General features: G+C 34.5%; 1 protein-coding gene across 3 annotated transcripts in view; it reads left to right on the top strand.

Moving 5' to 3' along the window:
- LOC140171517 (uncharacterized) overlaps positions 1 to 17,693 on the top strand; it is a 128,659-nt gene that overhangs the window by 12,490 nt on the left and 98,476 nt on the right. For 2 of the 3 annotated variants that reach the window (XR_011861613.1, XM_072194783.1), the window contains exon 3: positions 9,728 to 9,880. The exons of the other annotated variant lie outside the window; for it this stretch is intronic. Coding sequence is in view for 1 of the 2 variants with exons in the window: in XM_072194783.1 (XP_072050884.1) it covers positions 9,728 to 9,880 (153 nt within the window). In the remaining variant the exon portion in view is untranslated. The remainder of the gene's footprint in view (positions 1 to 9,727; positions 9,881 to 17,693) is intronic. 3 annotated transcript variants of the gene reach the window in all.

Below are 17,693 nucleotides of genomic sequence, written 5' to 3' on the forward strand. Positions count from 1 at the left end.
ACATCATTATGTGCAGATATAGGCCTATACTGAATTCGTTCTTTCTTTGCTTTCAGGGGCGTATGTTATCGAAAATACATTACTTTTTGGGTTAGAAAAAAAAAAAAATAAACACAAATATAAAAATGGAAAACACAACCAGATCAGATGATGAGGCAATTTAAATAACCACATTTGTAAGTAAGAACTTTGCCATTTTTGTGAAAGAAAGGGGGAAATATTTTACTTAAAAAAAGAAAGGGGAATTTCCTTGACCTTAAAAGTTTGAGGGGGTCAGATGGGCTTATTGGCACCTCCCCACCCCTGCAAACATCTACACAAAATAAAGATCAGAATAATCTCCTCAAATAATGAAAATAAAAAAGGAAGGGAAAAGAAAGGAAAATAAATGTACAGTACACTATATACTACAGTGGCGGTGCCAGGAATTTTTTTTTTTAGGGGGGCATTGAGGGGCAAAGTGAATTTTGGGGGGCAAAATCAACAAATTTTGTGCAAAATTGCAGCAATCAGGGGAAATATTCGTAATTTGGGATTTTTACTGGGGGGGCAAGAGTTTTGACTGGGGGGCATTTGCCCCTCATGCCCCAGTGGTGCCGCCACTGGGGCCTACCTTTGTTTCTTCATTCATTTATTAAAATTGTAATAACTTTTTCCTGCTTCATGTGTGTAACTTTTAATAGCTCTAATACACTTTGTGTTTGAGAATGTTGCTGAATAGTGAATAAAGGATACAGCAGAAATTTCGATCCATATTTTAGCCCTGCACTAAAAATCAATTTCTCCAATACCCACTTCATTTAGCTTCATTCACATATTTGATTATGGCTATGCTGTGCACTTTGTTAATATTGAGGATGTACATTGTAACAATTTGATCAATTAATTGCAACTTTGCTATAAATCGATGGCCATAACCAGGTCAGGAAACTATTTTTGTTCATTTTAATTTAATAAAAATCTATAATGGAATAATTTGTAATATTGGAACACCCTTTGCACTTAATGATATGGTTTACAGCAAAGTAGAACACAGCTTTAATAATGGACTTAAATACTGGCCATTTGGAGTGCACTTTACTGATTTGTATGGTAGAACCCCTTAAAATTAATCAAATTCAAATTTGGAACAAGTATAGTTTTGCTAATAAACTATGAATAGTAAAGTTCAAGTTTATTTGTTTTTATCTCAATTCACATCAGTGTTATAAAAATAGAAAATGCAAGATAAAGAACACATTAATGTTATTACTAATATAAACAATAAGAACATGAAGAGTGGCGAGATGTGGATGCCACAAAGACTCAAAGCGTGAAGCTTACTGTCACAAACATGAAGAAAGCTAAAAATAAAACACCCAAAAGTCTCACACATTTTTTAAAAGTGAATTTCCAATAAAAGTATTGATACTTCAAATTCAGAAGCCATGTTCAATATATAGGCCTACAAGTACAAACACAAGAATTCAACAAGGGAACGCTAGTTAAAACGTTACTGGCAATGTTTAAAAAGCTTTTTTCTCTACCTAATTAATTATCAATTTGGAGCAGATAGACAAAATATCTATGGCACTTAATCTGAACGGCGCAGTAAATTTTCAATAAAATTTGCTTATAATATCATTTCAGCACATCACATTACAAATGAAGAAGAAAAAAAACCCCAAAACACAAAAACAATATTTAGCCATATATATCAAAAACTAAATAATTTTGTATTGAACACAAAGACTTAAATCTTTTGTTGTGGATGTGGGATAGACTCCCACATCAACAAACATTTTCTAATTCTACAAAATAGCAATTTAAATTTGTCATTTGCTGCATTCACTGGTATCAAATTCCTTTCAGATGACACCACACATTTCTAGAGTGCATTACATACAGGCAATGTTAACATACTGGTACAAAAGCAATTAACATGATTAACTCCTGAACGCCTGTCAGCTCAGCTAATAGCAGATTACGGAGTCATTTTGCAATGCTCTGATTTTCATTTGGTGCAGACATAAAAGAAACAAAGACCGAAATGGTTTTACATCAACTTTCTTAGTATCATATATATATCCGATGGCCATAAAATTATAGTAAAAGGGTGTGTGTATACATCTTATATTTGTGACATGATCAAGGGGGATGAGTCGGATGTCGCTAATATTTTTTTTTAAATATTGGCAAAAACAGTGTTCAAATTCAAAAATTCCTTTTTGGGAAAATGTATATATATCTTCAATATGTCAACATTTTCATATGATGGACTGCTTTTCATCCCAGCTGCATACACTTAACATAATTTCACAAAATCAAAATTATTTGATGTCATAAATACATTCCTTGTATTCAAAATGCAATTTGATGTATCTGATGTGCTCTCAGATCCTACAAAAAAATTGTGAAAATGTCACTCTCAGAGCCCTTATAAAAACAGGCCACAAAATATTTAAATACTAGTATTTCTTGGCTTATTTTTTAAAAGTCACATTTTCATGATTTTGAGAGCAAAATTTATCAAACATTTTTATAACATTTTCCAGAAATCTCAAAATTGATTTTGTTGAAATTGTCCTCAGTTGTATTTTATTAGCTCTCAAATGAAGGTGTAAATAATAAAATCCAAACAAAAGAATTAATTTGATTAAATGTATAATAATGATCAATTGACCTTTCGTATATTACAAGGCACGTCAGTTTTTATTGAAAATATTGCGAGGTGGAAGTAAACAAGGAGGTCCCTGATACTATTATGCAGAGTGAGGCCAATCAATAAAAATGGATTCCTGGCTCCAGGAGCTTTCGACGTTCACTAAAAGTGTGCATGCGCATTGTAACACATATTTACCATGCCACCTTAGCCAGTTTAGCGATTCAAATTGTACTGAATATTGAATTGAACAGCTGGCCATGTAAATAAGACGTGGTGCCACAAATTTGGGCTAAAATTGATAGAGAATACAAAATATTGTATTTAATTGTTTACTTAACACAGTGAGATCAAGTATATTGTGTATAGGGATTTTGTACCTCAGATTTGGCTAAAATTGACTTTAAAAACTAAGAAATAAAAATTGTGTTTACATGGGTTTCATAATGACATATTGAGACAAGTATATTGTGTACCATATTTTAACAGAAGAGTTTTATCATCAAAATCAAGATTTACATTGTAGTGGCAAAAATTTGGCTAAAATTTACTTAAAATTTATAGAAATAAAAATGCTGTTTACATGGGTTTGATAATGACATGATGAGATCAAGTATATTGTGTACTGTAGGAATTTTAATAGAAGAATTTTATCATCAAAATCAAGATTTATTGACAAAAATTTGGCTAAAATGTACTTAAAATTAGAAATTACAATTAAAATTAGAATGGTGTTTACATGGATTTGATAATGACACGATGAGATCAAGTATATTGTGTACCATATAGGAATTTTAATAGAAGAATTTTATCATCAAAATCAGATAGATAGTGCCTCAAAATTGGCTAAAATTGACTTACAAGAAATAAAAGTAGTGTTTACAGGGTTTAATAATCAGTGGCATAATAAGATCAAATTTAGTGCCTCAAATTTGGACAAAATATATGAATGGTGTTTACATGGAGCCAGATTTATTAATCAATACATAATATCATATGACACAATACGATTGTACCATTGTCACAACTCTTTAAATAGGCCTGCACAATTTTGTCCCAAATTTATGAAAGAATTTTATCATCAAAATCAGATTTAGTGCAAAATATTTGTGCCTAAATTGCCGACCTAGAGCAGCACTTGTTCAGGTAGATATTATTATATCATTGTCACAGCTCATTAAACGAATTTACAAAAGAATTTTATGCCATCAAAATCAGATTTAGTGCAAACAAGTTAACAAGGGTTAAAAATAAACTGACCAACTTCCTGCGTTAAATTTTTTCGTAGTACATAATACGCTCTGTAAAAGATCAGGGAGATATTTTCTTTTTGTTCAAAATAAACAATACTCTGTGTAAAAGACCAGGTAGATACTATTATTGTAACCAGACATGGCTCATTAAACGCACACAAACTGGTAGATTGTATTTGTTGTATTGAATCCATAAGCGTTTTACCGTGGAGCTAGAAAATACCGATTGTACAGCATGGCTGCGCATATTGACAGTTGACAGATGTTTGTGATATGGTACATGGTAGGGATGATGATTTCTGAAAATTGAGAGGAAAAATGGCGAAAAAAATGGAGGTGTGTCAAGCTTATTATTTAAAACCTTTTCTAGATTAATTCTAAAATTTAAATGTATATTAATTTCAATTATTTAGAAAAAATAGTATTTCTTTTAATTTTAGTCTAATACATAATTTGTATGTGACATATGTTTTTGTAGCAAGCTACATGTATTCCTAAATGTTTGCTTTATTTTCGGCCTGAAATAAATAACAGAACCTCTTTTTTAATAGTATGACTGAAAATCTATATAGTCCTTACATATTAATTTCAATTATTTAGAATAAATAGTATTTCTTTCAATTTTGTCTAATATGTGACATATGTTTTTGTAGCAAGCTACATGTACTCCTAAATGTTTGCTTTATTTTAGGCCTGAAATAAATAACAGAATCTTTTTTAATCTATTTAGTATGGCTGAAAATCATAAGTCCTTACCACATGTACATTAATTTCAATTATTTTGAAAAAATAGTATTTCTCTCAATTTTAGTCTAATATGTGACATATTTTTAGCAAGCTACATGAATGCCTAAAAGGTTTGCTTTATTTTAGATAGGCCTGAAATAAATGACAGAATCTCTTTCAATCTAAGCATGGCTGAAAAAGTCCTTGCCACACATGTATTTCAATTATTTAGAAAAAATACTATTTCTTTAAAATTTAGTCTAATGATATGTGACATTTGTTCATGTTTAAAGGTTTGCTTTATTTAGATAGGCCTGAAATAAATGACAGAATCTAAGTAGGTCTTTTCATACTTACATTATGCATTACCACTATTTACCTGCACACCTATCATTTGTAATACTATTCAATACAATGATACATTCATTATGTACACAGTATTGCCCTTAATCAAATAGTGCTATATTCATATGATATTTGTCGTCTTTAAACTTAAAAAGTTAATCTGAATATATCTATCATCAAACAAACCACTTGCTGTAAGTTAGTGTCCCAAACCGAGTTATGAATTGGACTTATTGAATTAGAACGTGGAACAATCCCAGCGCAACGTGGGGAAGCCAGATAATAACAGTTGACGTCAAGGAATATTATTTTGACTTGACGCTGGGCCATTGACACAGGGTTGCCAGACCTGTGATTTAGTAGCCCAATTGGGCGACTTTGGAAGATTGTCACTGTGACTTTTGACTGTTTCCTGTCATAGGGGCATGTATAAACCAGTCTCCATGCTGGGGGAGAGCCTGATTACCTCTGCCAAGTCACTGAGAATTTAGTCCTGGATAAAAGGAAAATAGCATCCAAAAAGGAGTGATTTAACAGAAATTGGTTTTTTTTTCTATCCCAACTTTGTTTGAAAATATTTTCCTAGGATGCAATCACTAACCCTAACCCCTGCTCCATTCTGCTTGTGCTACTGAATATATAATAGTAGGGTAGCTGCAGGTAATATGGGACAGCAGGTAATATGGGACACCTGTTTTCATTTTAACAAAAAGTAGCTTAGAGAAGGTACACACTTTAAGTTGATTTGTTAAGTGTTTAGAGACATCAATTGTGCTTCTAGAAATGCAGTTTTGGAGTCTGTGTATCAAACTCTTGGAAATCAATGCCAAAAAGAGTGAAATTGCCCAAAAATTTACGTCGTTTTTTTGGCCTGATATAAAATCAATGACGCCACATTTTATGATTGTGTATCCAAATACTCTGGTACTGAGGGTGCATTTGTCACTTTTATGGTGATGGGTTAAGCTTATCAGCAGGTAAAATTCCACTGAAAAGTGGCACTTTCCTTTATAAATGATCATTTTCTCTGATTTTCAACTGAATGGGTGCAGGTAATATGGGACACATAGGAAATTGTGTGCATTGTCAATGCGAAAAGCAAAACTATATAGAAAATTGAATTTTCTTGTTGAAATTTGCATTTAACATTCAAAATCATGTAACAAAAATGTTTTTAGAACAAAAGAGTGATTTTCTGAACATTTTGATTTTCACCATAGAGATAACACAGTGTCCCATATTACCTGCACATGCAGGTAATATGGGACACTTGACGATGACGTCATTTTGACGTCATAGCGTCCCAAACAAACATAAAAACAAGATAACATTGCCTGTTTTATTAATCTTAAAGGACAGGTTGTTCATCATAACAATCTCTTTTGGGCATATCTTCTATAGTTTTTATGCACATAAGCTAAACGTCCTTAATGGTCCCATATTACCTGCAGGTACCCTAGTAGAAACTATTTAAGAATTTATATTGGGTGACTTTTCTGCTCCTGCCATTGTGATTTTCTGTAAATTTCCTGCTCCATATATCTATGTAGAAACCAATGGCCAAGAGAACATTTCTGTGACATTTAAGGGATTTGCCCCGCAATTTGGGCTGCAAATGTGGGGCAACACTGCATTGACATAATGATGGCTTACAGTGGTAGTGGTTGCTCAAGACCAATGGCTCCTCAAACAAGAATTGCTGGGAGGGAAATTGATCAAGTCATTGGCCTTGTTAGAAAGCAAATTGCTGCGGTAGGAATATGTGTTAATTTTCAGGTGACAATTAAATGAGAGTTGTTCCATTTGACACCATGTCATGCAGACCACTTCTATTTTGGTCTATGGTTTCTGTTTATGTTATGGATTCAGGTTAGGGTTTAAGGCTATAATAAGGTTTAGGGTTAAGAATTTAAGGTTAAATTTAGGGTAAGTTACAAAATGGGCGAAGATAAAATGATTTAATGTAGCTAAGCCAGTTGTCAATTAAATGCTAGAAAAAACATCTATTTGGATCCAAATTTGCAATAATTCATATCTTTCTTCAGATCTTTAGAGTCTAAATTTAAATGTGACACAATTTGATCTATGGGAACCAAAGGCAGCAAACTTGAAATTGAGATAAAGGCAAACATATGGAGTAAAAAACAATCAAATACATATGAAAATACTTCAGAACTTTAGAACGAAGTATGCTAGACCTTTGGTGTTTTCAGTATATGATAGCCTAATGTTTGTATATTGGTAAAATTTATAGTAACTCAAATTTCAAAAATGCCTTTTTTGGCCCCCATGGAGCAGATTGACTGTGTCACAAATAACCCCACATTTTTTAAAGTGTAACATTAACTTATTTTTTTAGAATAGATTGTTTAATGGATGGTTTGAAATATTTTTAATTAGATAGATAGATTTGGTCTTTTGGTGCAAAAAATAAAATGGTGTGCAATTTTAGAGTTGAATGCTATCGCTGTATTCATACTTTCTAACAAGCACATCAAGTTTGGCATTGACAGTTTTTGGCAGCTTCTCCTTTTTAGTCACTTATATAACCAGCTTTCATCAAGTTCAAGTTTGATAAAAATCTTTCAACTTAGGAAAATTAAATCGCTAAAAGACTCCGTGAACCAGACAGGGGGAAGACAAGTCTTCAGGATTTTCTTGAGTGGTTTGTCTCCAGAGAAGATACCTTACACTTCCCACAATGCATTTCTTCCATTTCAGTTTTCAGTACTGATTTTCTATCTAATGCAACATGGGTTGATAGTGACAAAAGGTACCTAAATGAACAGAGGACATTCAGATCTTGCAAAAGATGTTTGTGTCTTAACTATCGACCCATGTTTAGCCAGTCTATTCTCTACATGAAAACAAAGGGTACCTGTACAAAGTAATAGGAGTGTCATTTGCTGTAATGAGGTGATGCGTCATGTTGCAAAGGATTCTGGGAAGGGCAGGATATCTTCTCTGGTTTGTCTCATGAATAATGAAAATTGACGTCTGACAGAGGAATCAAAACTGAAAGAAACTTGTTATCCAATTGCCTCAAGTGATCAAGTTTGTGCACTTTGAACTCCTTTATTCATGAGCATGACCACAAGGATTTTCAACTTTTATTTGTAGGGCTCAACCGATTATCGGATCGGATATCGTACCGACCTGATATTTTCGATACTGTCTTGAAAAATTCTGGGAATGTTTGTGTCCAAATGGTTCATGTGGAAACATACAGCATACATTGCAATTTGCCAGCTAAGTGGTTACATATAAACCGTAAACTCCCTATTACTTTTTGGAACGATATGGTATATTTAGATATCAGTCCATTTAAGTATCACCCTAAGTGATCAATACATGAGATCATGCAATGTGCATGGACGACTTGTAGTTTAATTGGGATGGATTACCTTGCACAGTCGACTGTGTGTGGTGATCATTTTGATCATGGTTCAGGACACAGAAGCGTGATCCAGTTGACATAGTGATAATCAGATTATACGTAACACTTTGATGTTGAATAACATTCATGAGTAGAATGGACCCAAACATTGGTTAAGGTTGTGTGTTTGTTGGTTTGTTTCTATGTATGTATGTGTGTTAAAATGTAGAAATTTGCATCCAAATCTTCCACTACTATAAAAGAATTACAAAGTGTACTTTTCCTTCTAAATTCTATATCTTTGTTTTAGAAATTTGAACTTTCTAAAAGAAGATATTGCAACAAATGGTTGATAAGGACAACCCATTTTCTATTCATAAACATTGACAATGTAATTATTTTCAAAGGGTACTTTTTGCTCAAATGAGTAAATTAAATAAGATAACAATGCATGCAAGACTAAAAATGCTTGAACTTTTTTGGCAGTGTGTATACAAATGTATGTACAAATGTATGATCTTTTTACGTTGTTTTGCTGTTTCATGCTATGAGCATGGTTTGTAAATTAATACAAATTTTAATGAATTGCGCAGTGTAGCATGTTTCTGTATTCGCTGTCGTAGTGCATGTTAGTAACCATTGGTTACTGCCCCAAGCCTGGGCTCGTACACCTGTTCCGAATTTTGATATGACATAGGCTTTGTGTTGTGATCATTTCGATCAGTGGTTCGTGACAAAGAAAGCGTGATCCAGTTGACCTAGCAACGGTCCTATTCTAACATGCACTACGACAGCGAATAACAAAAAAGTGAAGTGATCAGCGCTCACTAGGATCCACAACATGCTCATCTAAGGGGCACAGTTCTTTAACCCCAATACATTTGTACATTCGTTGAATGACTTTTGAAAATGTGGGTACCAAAACTCATTCACTGCAACTTGAGGTCAAATTTTGCACTATGATTGTTTAATTGAGGTTATTGAACTATGCCATTGGGATGAGGCTATTTTGGTCCATAGTGGCTGCAGCTCTTTGATACAATTATATCATGTAAATATCAATAAAAAGCATTTAGTAATTACTGTAATTGCATTATCATAAACCAATCAGCAACTTTAGTATTGCATATTATGTAAGCATGTCAGCATATGGTCAAATGATACACAAATTGGGAGTTATCCATTTGTGTGTATGCATGCTGTATGCTAAAATAACTGTTTGAGATATTGCGCAATTGTTTTATCAAATAATCTTATAATTTCAATTTTTTATGCCTGCCTTTTTATATCTTCTGCATGCATGATGCTTTTGTTGCCTGGCCTACCTATGAACTTGTCTGCATCTGCCATTCAACCATCGTCGCTTACTACTCGGACACAAACCAGACCCAAGTTGAATAGGGGTATATCCACCCCGTCTCCGCTGGGGGTGACCCCCACATCAAAGAGACGAGGGTGGAATCGGCCGGCTTCTCGGAGCGTGAGTGCAATGGAAGAACTGGGTCATCTGATCAGCTCGACGGTTTTATCTGACAGCAGGTAGAAATATACTAAATCTATCGTCATTCATCTGTCGTATTGTTTTGCACTAAAACAATAACCATGTCATTGTTATCACTTGCACATGTACACCATTGGGCTATCCTATTTAAAGGCTGCACCCCCTGTAGAAGATATTAAAAATATCTTCAACAGGGGGAGTATGAATTTCAAATGGATTAGCACATTAACCAACTCTATTTGAAACTCACCCCACCCTCCCTATTAGATTTGGGTTAAATCTTTTTCAGAGGGTGTATGAAATTCAAATGGTGCTGGCTATGTGCTCATTCCATTTGAAATTCATACTCCCTCTGTGGAAGTTATTTCCAAAATCTTTCACAGAGGGAGTATGGACTTTACATGGATTAGCCCATAATGGTTTTCATATTAATCTGTTCAGTTTCTTGTTTCTTTCTTTTTCTACTTCATTGAATCTACTCGTTTACTTCATCAGATTTTCACTGAACATCGTTGAATTGTGCTGTGATGTGATCAAGTTAAATTTGTCATTTTTTATGTGATATCAATTTTGATTAATCTAATATTCTTTTGTCCATGAGTACTACCTGCTGATTGGTTGCAAAAAGAGTATTACGAGTTATTGAGCCAATCAGTAGCCTGGTAAGAATGGTGGTGGGACTGAAGAGGATTGAGTTAAAATATTTATAAGCTACAATCCCCGAAATATGTCCTTGAAATGCTTTAGGCATCTTTAATGTGGATAAAAATGTTCAATATTTGGAATTGGAAGAAAGCTGGGCCATCAATTAACACTTTTCCCTTCCCCCCCCCCCATCATTCAATGTTGCGACACTTTGGAGACACGCTGAACACATTTGCACGCTTCAACATTGCACGGGGAGTGGGGGACTTATTTTCCCTAAAGACGCTTTTAATGTTTCAAGACATATTAAAATTAACATCTGATTTTAATCTTTTGGCTGTAACTTTAAAACTACTTGATAGAATTACTCCAAATTTTCAATGAATATTAGTTAATGCATAAATCTATGATTGTAGACATACACAGGTGATGGGTGCAACCTGCTTGTAGTGCAGGGCGATATAGTCAAAATTGATACAATTAGTTGTTTTATTTTATACCCACATCATCGCTTATGCATTTACTAATATTCATTGAAAATTTGGAGTGATTCTATCAAGTAGTTTTAAGGTTATAGCCAAAAGATTAAAATCAGATGTTAATTTTAGCGTTTGCCTCAGACAATCCCCGAAAAATGTCCTTGAAACGCTTTAGGCATCTTGAATGAAATCAAAAGTGTATTTTTAATGTGGATAAAAATGTTGAATATTTGGAATTGGAAGAAAGCTGGGCCATCAATTAACACTTTTCCCTCCCCCCCCCCATCATTCAATGTTGCGACACTTTGGAGACACGCTGAACACATTTGCACGCTTTCAACATTGCACGGGGAGTGGGGACTTATTTTCCCTAAAGACGCTTTTAATGTTTCAAGACATATTTCGGGATTGTAGCTGTATTTTAATTGGTCACTCAGATGAACATATCGCATACTTAACCAATCAGAAATGCTGTAAGATGGGCAGTAGTTCTCAGTGGGTTAATTTGCAATATATGCTAGAAACTCCAGAAGTGGGTAAGTGGAATGGCTGCCATGTGTAGCTGCCATGTGTAGATGAGTACAATATACTGTGTGTAAATTACTAAATGTTCACAGGCCAGCTATTGCACTTACCCTCTTCTGGGACTGAGCTCTTGATTTGTTCAGGCCCAATAAGAAATTTAGATTTTGAATTTTCACACACAAATTGAACATATCTCAAAATCAAATCCATTAAACAATAATAGCTTATATTGCTTTAAAATCATATCATCTTTGTTTTCTTTTGAAAATTTAGTTCAAAGATGAGCAACCTTCATCAGAACTTTTCATCCTCATATTGTAAGTTCATCTTTGAAAAACATGTTGTTTGTAACACATACTTTGTAAGTTGATCTCAACATGTTCATAAGAATTATGCATACTGTTCATTCAAAACTTTGCTGAATAAACTAGAGGCCAACAATTTGTACATCCTAATTTCTAAAGAAAAGAGATCAGGCCGAGGTTAATGATTTGTGTCAGACAGATAGTTCCTGACATGGCAGGATATATGGACAATTTCATGTGGAGAAATGCAATTAAATACAAAAGATATTTTGATTGTGCTTGGGAGTTTGGGCTGTATGTTTCCAGATCCGTTTTCCTGGTAGCATTTTACTTGATCACATTTTATTCAGTAAGCTTCTTCTTTTGGTGGTGGTCTTTGTATTCTGTTAATATGTTTTGTGTCTTCTACTAATATCCATTTCTTTCTCTCTCATTCAATGTTTTTTTCTCTAATAAACATGTATGTCTTTCTGTTGTTCACTTTGACTTTATGTACTCATTCATATATCATTTGGGTGCACATTTTAGGCTTTGAGTTTTAAAAAATGGAGGAGTGTGTGATAAATACCTCAAACTTGTGAGGAGTGCTATTTTGTGAATGATGAGTGTGATTGTGCGAGTGTAAGCTTAAAGATTAAGGAGTGCAATAAATCACACTCCTTATGATCATTTAAGGAGTGAGGAGGAGTGTGATCACACTCGTACTCCCCAAGACTCAAAACCTGACATTTAATTAAGACATCAACATTATCATCACCGTGATATCTATTGTATTCCATTTGAAATAAATGACAAAACGGGTAAGTATGAAAGTAGGTTCTGCCAAGAAAATGGATTAGCAAATCACAGTACTTAAAAATTTGAAAATAAGAATTGAGAAGATATAAGGTTGGCAATCTACTAAAGGCAAATGTGCTGATAAATGTATTTCATTTCTAATAATATAACAATAATATAACAAGTAGGTCATCAGTTGAAAATCAGGCCAAGTTATATCACTAGGATCCACAATATGTTCATCTATCAGGGCACAGTTGTTTAAACCCAATACATTTGTACATTCATTGAATGACCTTTCAAAATTTGGGCACAAAAACTCATACTCTGCAACTTGAGGTCGAATTTTGCACTTTGAGTGTTTAATTGAGGTTATTGAACTATACCATTGGGATGAGGCCATTGTGGTCCATAGTGTATTCATAGATCAAGTAATATATATCTAGCGCATGATTTTGCACATTAAATGAACGAAACTAATTGCCAAGGACTTTGTCTTGTTGCTAATGGTATCCTTACAAAATAATGTTGAAGCAGGAAATTACCTTTCCCATTTATCCTGAGGATCTACGCTTGGCTTAGTTTCCTGGATGGGACTGTCACCAAGCACCATTAATTGTCTTATCCCCACTTACAAAGTTCAAGAGCTTCCATTACAAAGCGTGTCTCAACATTTGACCCTAAGTTGTAGAGTATGAGGTTTTTGTACCCAACATATTGAAAGTTCATTCTGTGAATGTACATACAAATGGGGGTTTACAGGACTCACTAGGATCCACAACATGCTCATCTATCAGGGGCACAGTTCTTTAACCCCAATACATTTGTACATTATTGAATGACCTTTGAAAATTTGGGTACGGAAACTCATACTCTGCAACTTGAAGTCCAATTTTACACTGTGATTGTTTAATTGAGGTTATTGAACTATGCCATTTGGGATGAGGCCATTGTGGTCCATAGTGACTCTGTCCAGATATATGAAATGTTTTAGATTCTAATATCTGATCCAGATCATTGAGTTCAGTTAACTTTGTAGGTCATTTCCCACACCCAGGTATCAATATAAATACAAAATAAAATTTAAACCCAATTTTCTATATAAACCAACCTTGAAATGATTGCTGTTCAAAATGATGCTTAATTTGTCAAAATTCTGGAAAATATTTGCAAAAATTTAAAAATTTAGAGAAAAGTTTGAAAAAAGCATGCCCGGGGGGCACTTCAATTTGAAATGGATATAGGTGTAGGGCTGGCGCTTTTCGCACTAAGGGGCATTCGGTGAGAGCAACATGTAAAAAATATGGGGTCATTGGGTGAGAGCATGATTTTTGGCATTCGGTGAGAGCAAAATGTAAAAAATATGGGGTCATTGGGTGAGAACATGACCTTTTTTAAACTGGAATCTTTGGGTGAGAACCAAAACAGCGCCACAAAAACCTCGAAAATCGAATTTCTAGTTCTAAATGGCTTCAAATTTCTATATTTTTTCAAAATAAGTAACAAAATCAGTGATAAATGAAAGCTGTTCAAATTGAACTTGTAAGGGTCTTTGGGTGACAGATCAAATGGAAAAATAGGGGGTCTTCGGGTGACAGAGCGCGGAGCGAGCATGTGTTCGTTAAAAAATATGGGGTCTTTGGGTGACAGCGATGCTGAAAAGGGGGTCTTAACAGCCCTACATACGCGTCACCTCCAAAGTTGAGTGCCCCGGAAAGCATGTACCTTTCTTTAAAATCAATTTTCTGAAATTTGTGACCAATAGCTGACACTACAGCTTAGAGCCTGAAGATGCTACCCAAACCTACCATACATCCATGTACCCATCTTTTCTCTCAACAACCCCCAGTGCATGACAACAACGCTTGATGAAATTTGGGAAGACATCACATTTCCTCATTATGTGATGTGATCAAGCAAAATCAGTCGGAAGTCGGAAATATTGATTTTGAGATATAGCTAAACAAAGGAAGTATTTCCTTTTGTTTCCTATTGTTTTGGAAACTCTTTAACTACTCATATCTTTTGAACTGGTTGTCCAAATTCAATGAGGTTTTCTGCAAAATGCAGCTTTGCAAATGTTGTTTACAATCCTATAGGAAACTGAAAATAGGATATGTCCGACTTCAGACTGATTTTGATTGATCACATCACATATGAGGATCTGCCCCTGAAACTTACATAACTGTAATTAAAAAATGCAAATTAAAAGCCAAGTGAAACATTTTAAAATGTAAAAGTACTTAATCATAGATCATTAATACAACATGCCAAGAAGCAGTGACATAACTAGGGGTTGTGGCGCCCCAAACTGGAAAAAATATTTCTTGCTGATTGAAATTGTTAATTATTGATCCTTTTTTTTTTGCCCAGGGCCAGGGTGTTTCTTTTTTAACAATATTCATTTTAGTGATATAACTGTGTCTTATCAGTTGTACAATGTATGTCAAAAATTTATATAGGTCTATGCATGGAGCTATTAAATAGATGGAGTAGAAATAGATTACGTAACGCATTGAAACCTTGTGCCGATTTGAAATCTGACAAGCTTTTCATCGAAAGGTACCTTTTGTTTGGGACAAAGGGCTTCCGCCATTAAATCGGTAAGCTGACCCGACAGTGTATTAACGCTTTACCTAGCAGGCTACTGTCAATAAGTGATCAAACGAAAGGCGCGTGAAAGCGACGCCTGGACCGAAAAGTACCTTTTGTTATAATAACACACAAGGATGTGATTGAGTAGCCGTAAGCACAAAAAGCACACATTAGCCGCTGAGTACAGTTCGTGATCACCCCACTGACTTCAGGTGCTTCATTTAAATAAATTGAATGCGCTTGCTGAATGATCATACATCAAGCATTCAAGGCTGCCATTTATGTCTATAGTACTGTATAATGGTAATAGCTATACGTATACATGTAACAAATAATAAGTATACCGGTAAAGGCCTATATAAAAGTTGTTTCACAAATTGACATTTTTTTTTATTTTAAGAAGGAGAATGTCATAAAGAGTGGCGTACTGAAGGGGGCAGCTCTTCTGTGAGAGGTCTTGGGAAGGGATGAGGGAGGAAGAGGTGAAAGAGGGATATGAAGAACGAGAGGGGTTTGGAGGAAGAGAGAAAGAGGAAGAAATGAAGAAAAATAAATAAATAGAAGTAAACAAATAGAAAGGTAAGGTAAGAAAAATGATAGGAATGAGAGGGGGGCAAAAAGTAAGAGGGAATGGAGAAGGGAAGGGAGATAAGAAGAGGGAGTGATACTTCAAGGAAAGAAAAAGTACAGAGAAAAGAAAAAGGAATGAAAAAATGTAAGCATTATAATAATTATTATAGAAACTAAACACAGCCCCCCCCATAGGCCTAACGCTAACAGGACTATAGGCAGCCATTCGATGATGTCAATGCCTTTATGCGTTACGTATTTAAAACGCCCAGTCAGATGTATTTTACACCTGCCAAGCACAAGTCACCCAATTTCGAAAATTGGACGTTGAATGTACACTCTCATGAATATTGATTGGCAACATTTTCCAATATGTCAGCGCTCAAATCGGACACAATAGAACAATAGACCATTCAGTGCGTTGGGTCTATGATCCAATGGTTTCACAAAGAGATTAATATCTATTCAAAAATATTTGCAACTGAGAAACCCTGCTTAAATTTAGACAATGAGCAATCTTTTGGAATCGGAAATTAAGATATAAATTTGACCAAGATAACAAGAAATAGGAATTCTTGGACACAAAAAGAGCATAATTAAAATCAGTTTTTCATTGGCCATATAAATTATATTATGTAAGACCACTTTTCTTTTTTATAGCCATGATTAACAAGATTTTGTGAAGGTTTTGGCATCTATTACAGCTGTGGCGCAGTTGCTTCAGATTCATGGCTGATTAAGCTTACCTACTTGTACTTAGTTTGCATGTATAAATAGTTTGACTTTAAATACCTGGATTTAATTACATGCATGAATGGCATTTAAATTGGAATTAGGAGAGGGGTACATTACAGCCTGTAAGTCATGGTTTTGTCAAGAGTTTAGTAATTATTGCAGGTAGTTAACGAGAATACTTGATTATCTTAAGGTCACGCTCAGCTGAATTGTCCTTTTGGCAGTTTTCATAGCCTATTTAAGGTACATCTAGCATATGTAATTAGTGGCATCATGGGTGTTTAAGGAGGTTATCTGTAAGGGGTGCTTAAAGGAGCACTTTTTGATCCAAAGCTTCATCCCCTCCCCACATATTCCAAAAATGGAGATTTTTATGCCATCAGAAACTTATAAGACTACACAATCATGACAATGTCTGTGTGCATAATCTTTCTTGCAGAATCAGTTGTTTGACACAAGACATTGTCTGTCGACATACGGAAATTACAATGGCCTATTGTGGGCACTGTAATACATGCAATTATGCGTAACCCACAAATTCAATGTCTGTTTTTAACTGAAATTTTGGAAATAAGCTTTCCCTGTGGATATCTATTAAACCACACCCTAAAAGAGGCTAGAATCACCCTTTAATGTTTATTATGTTGCGAGTCAAGTTTGATAAGTTGGATGCAGAATACAGAATTTCTCCTGATCATAAACTAAAAACTTCATTTGGAGTAAAAACATGTTTTAACTGTTCATACTGATACTGTGGATTTTGTAAAGAATCATAAAAGTAACACAAGCAGGATTCTGAAAACTTTGAAAAAGTGATTACCCTAACTTGCCCTAAGCATCGCTTAAATACTATTTTAAATGCGCATAATTATGTTGGCACAGAAACCTATTTCCCCTCCACTAGGATCTCAAACATTGTCATCTGTAAAGACACAGTTCCTTTAAGCCCACATTTGGACAGTTCGAATGAGTGACCTTATTGTTTTGGGTACTGAAACTCATACTCCATAACCTAAGATCATATGTTGACTTATTATTGTTAAATAGAGAGATTGAACGTAGGTCACTAGAGATGAGATACTTTTTTGAGCTGATAGTATCATGATACATGTAGGTGCTATATTCATCCCCTACTCTATATTCATGCTAGGTAGATATATGGAATTAAGTTAGAAAGGAGATCACTAGCGTTATTGGATAAGGTCTCCTCTAAAATTGTT

This window comes from Amphiura filiformis, chromosome 15, assembly GCF_039555335.1.
Source record: "Amphiura filiformis chromosome 15, Afil_fr2py, whole genome shotgun sequence".
In the NCBI taxonomy this organism is placed as follows: domain Eukaryota; kingdom Metazoa; phylum Echinodermata; class Ophiuroidea; order Amphilepidida; family Amphiuridae; genus Amphiura; species Amphiura filiformis.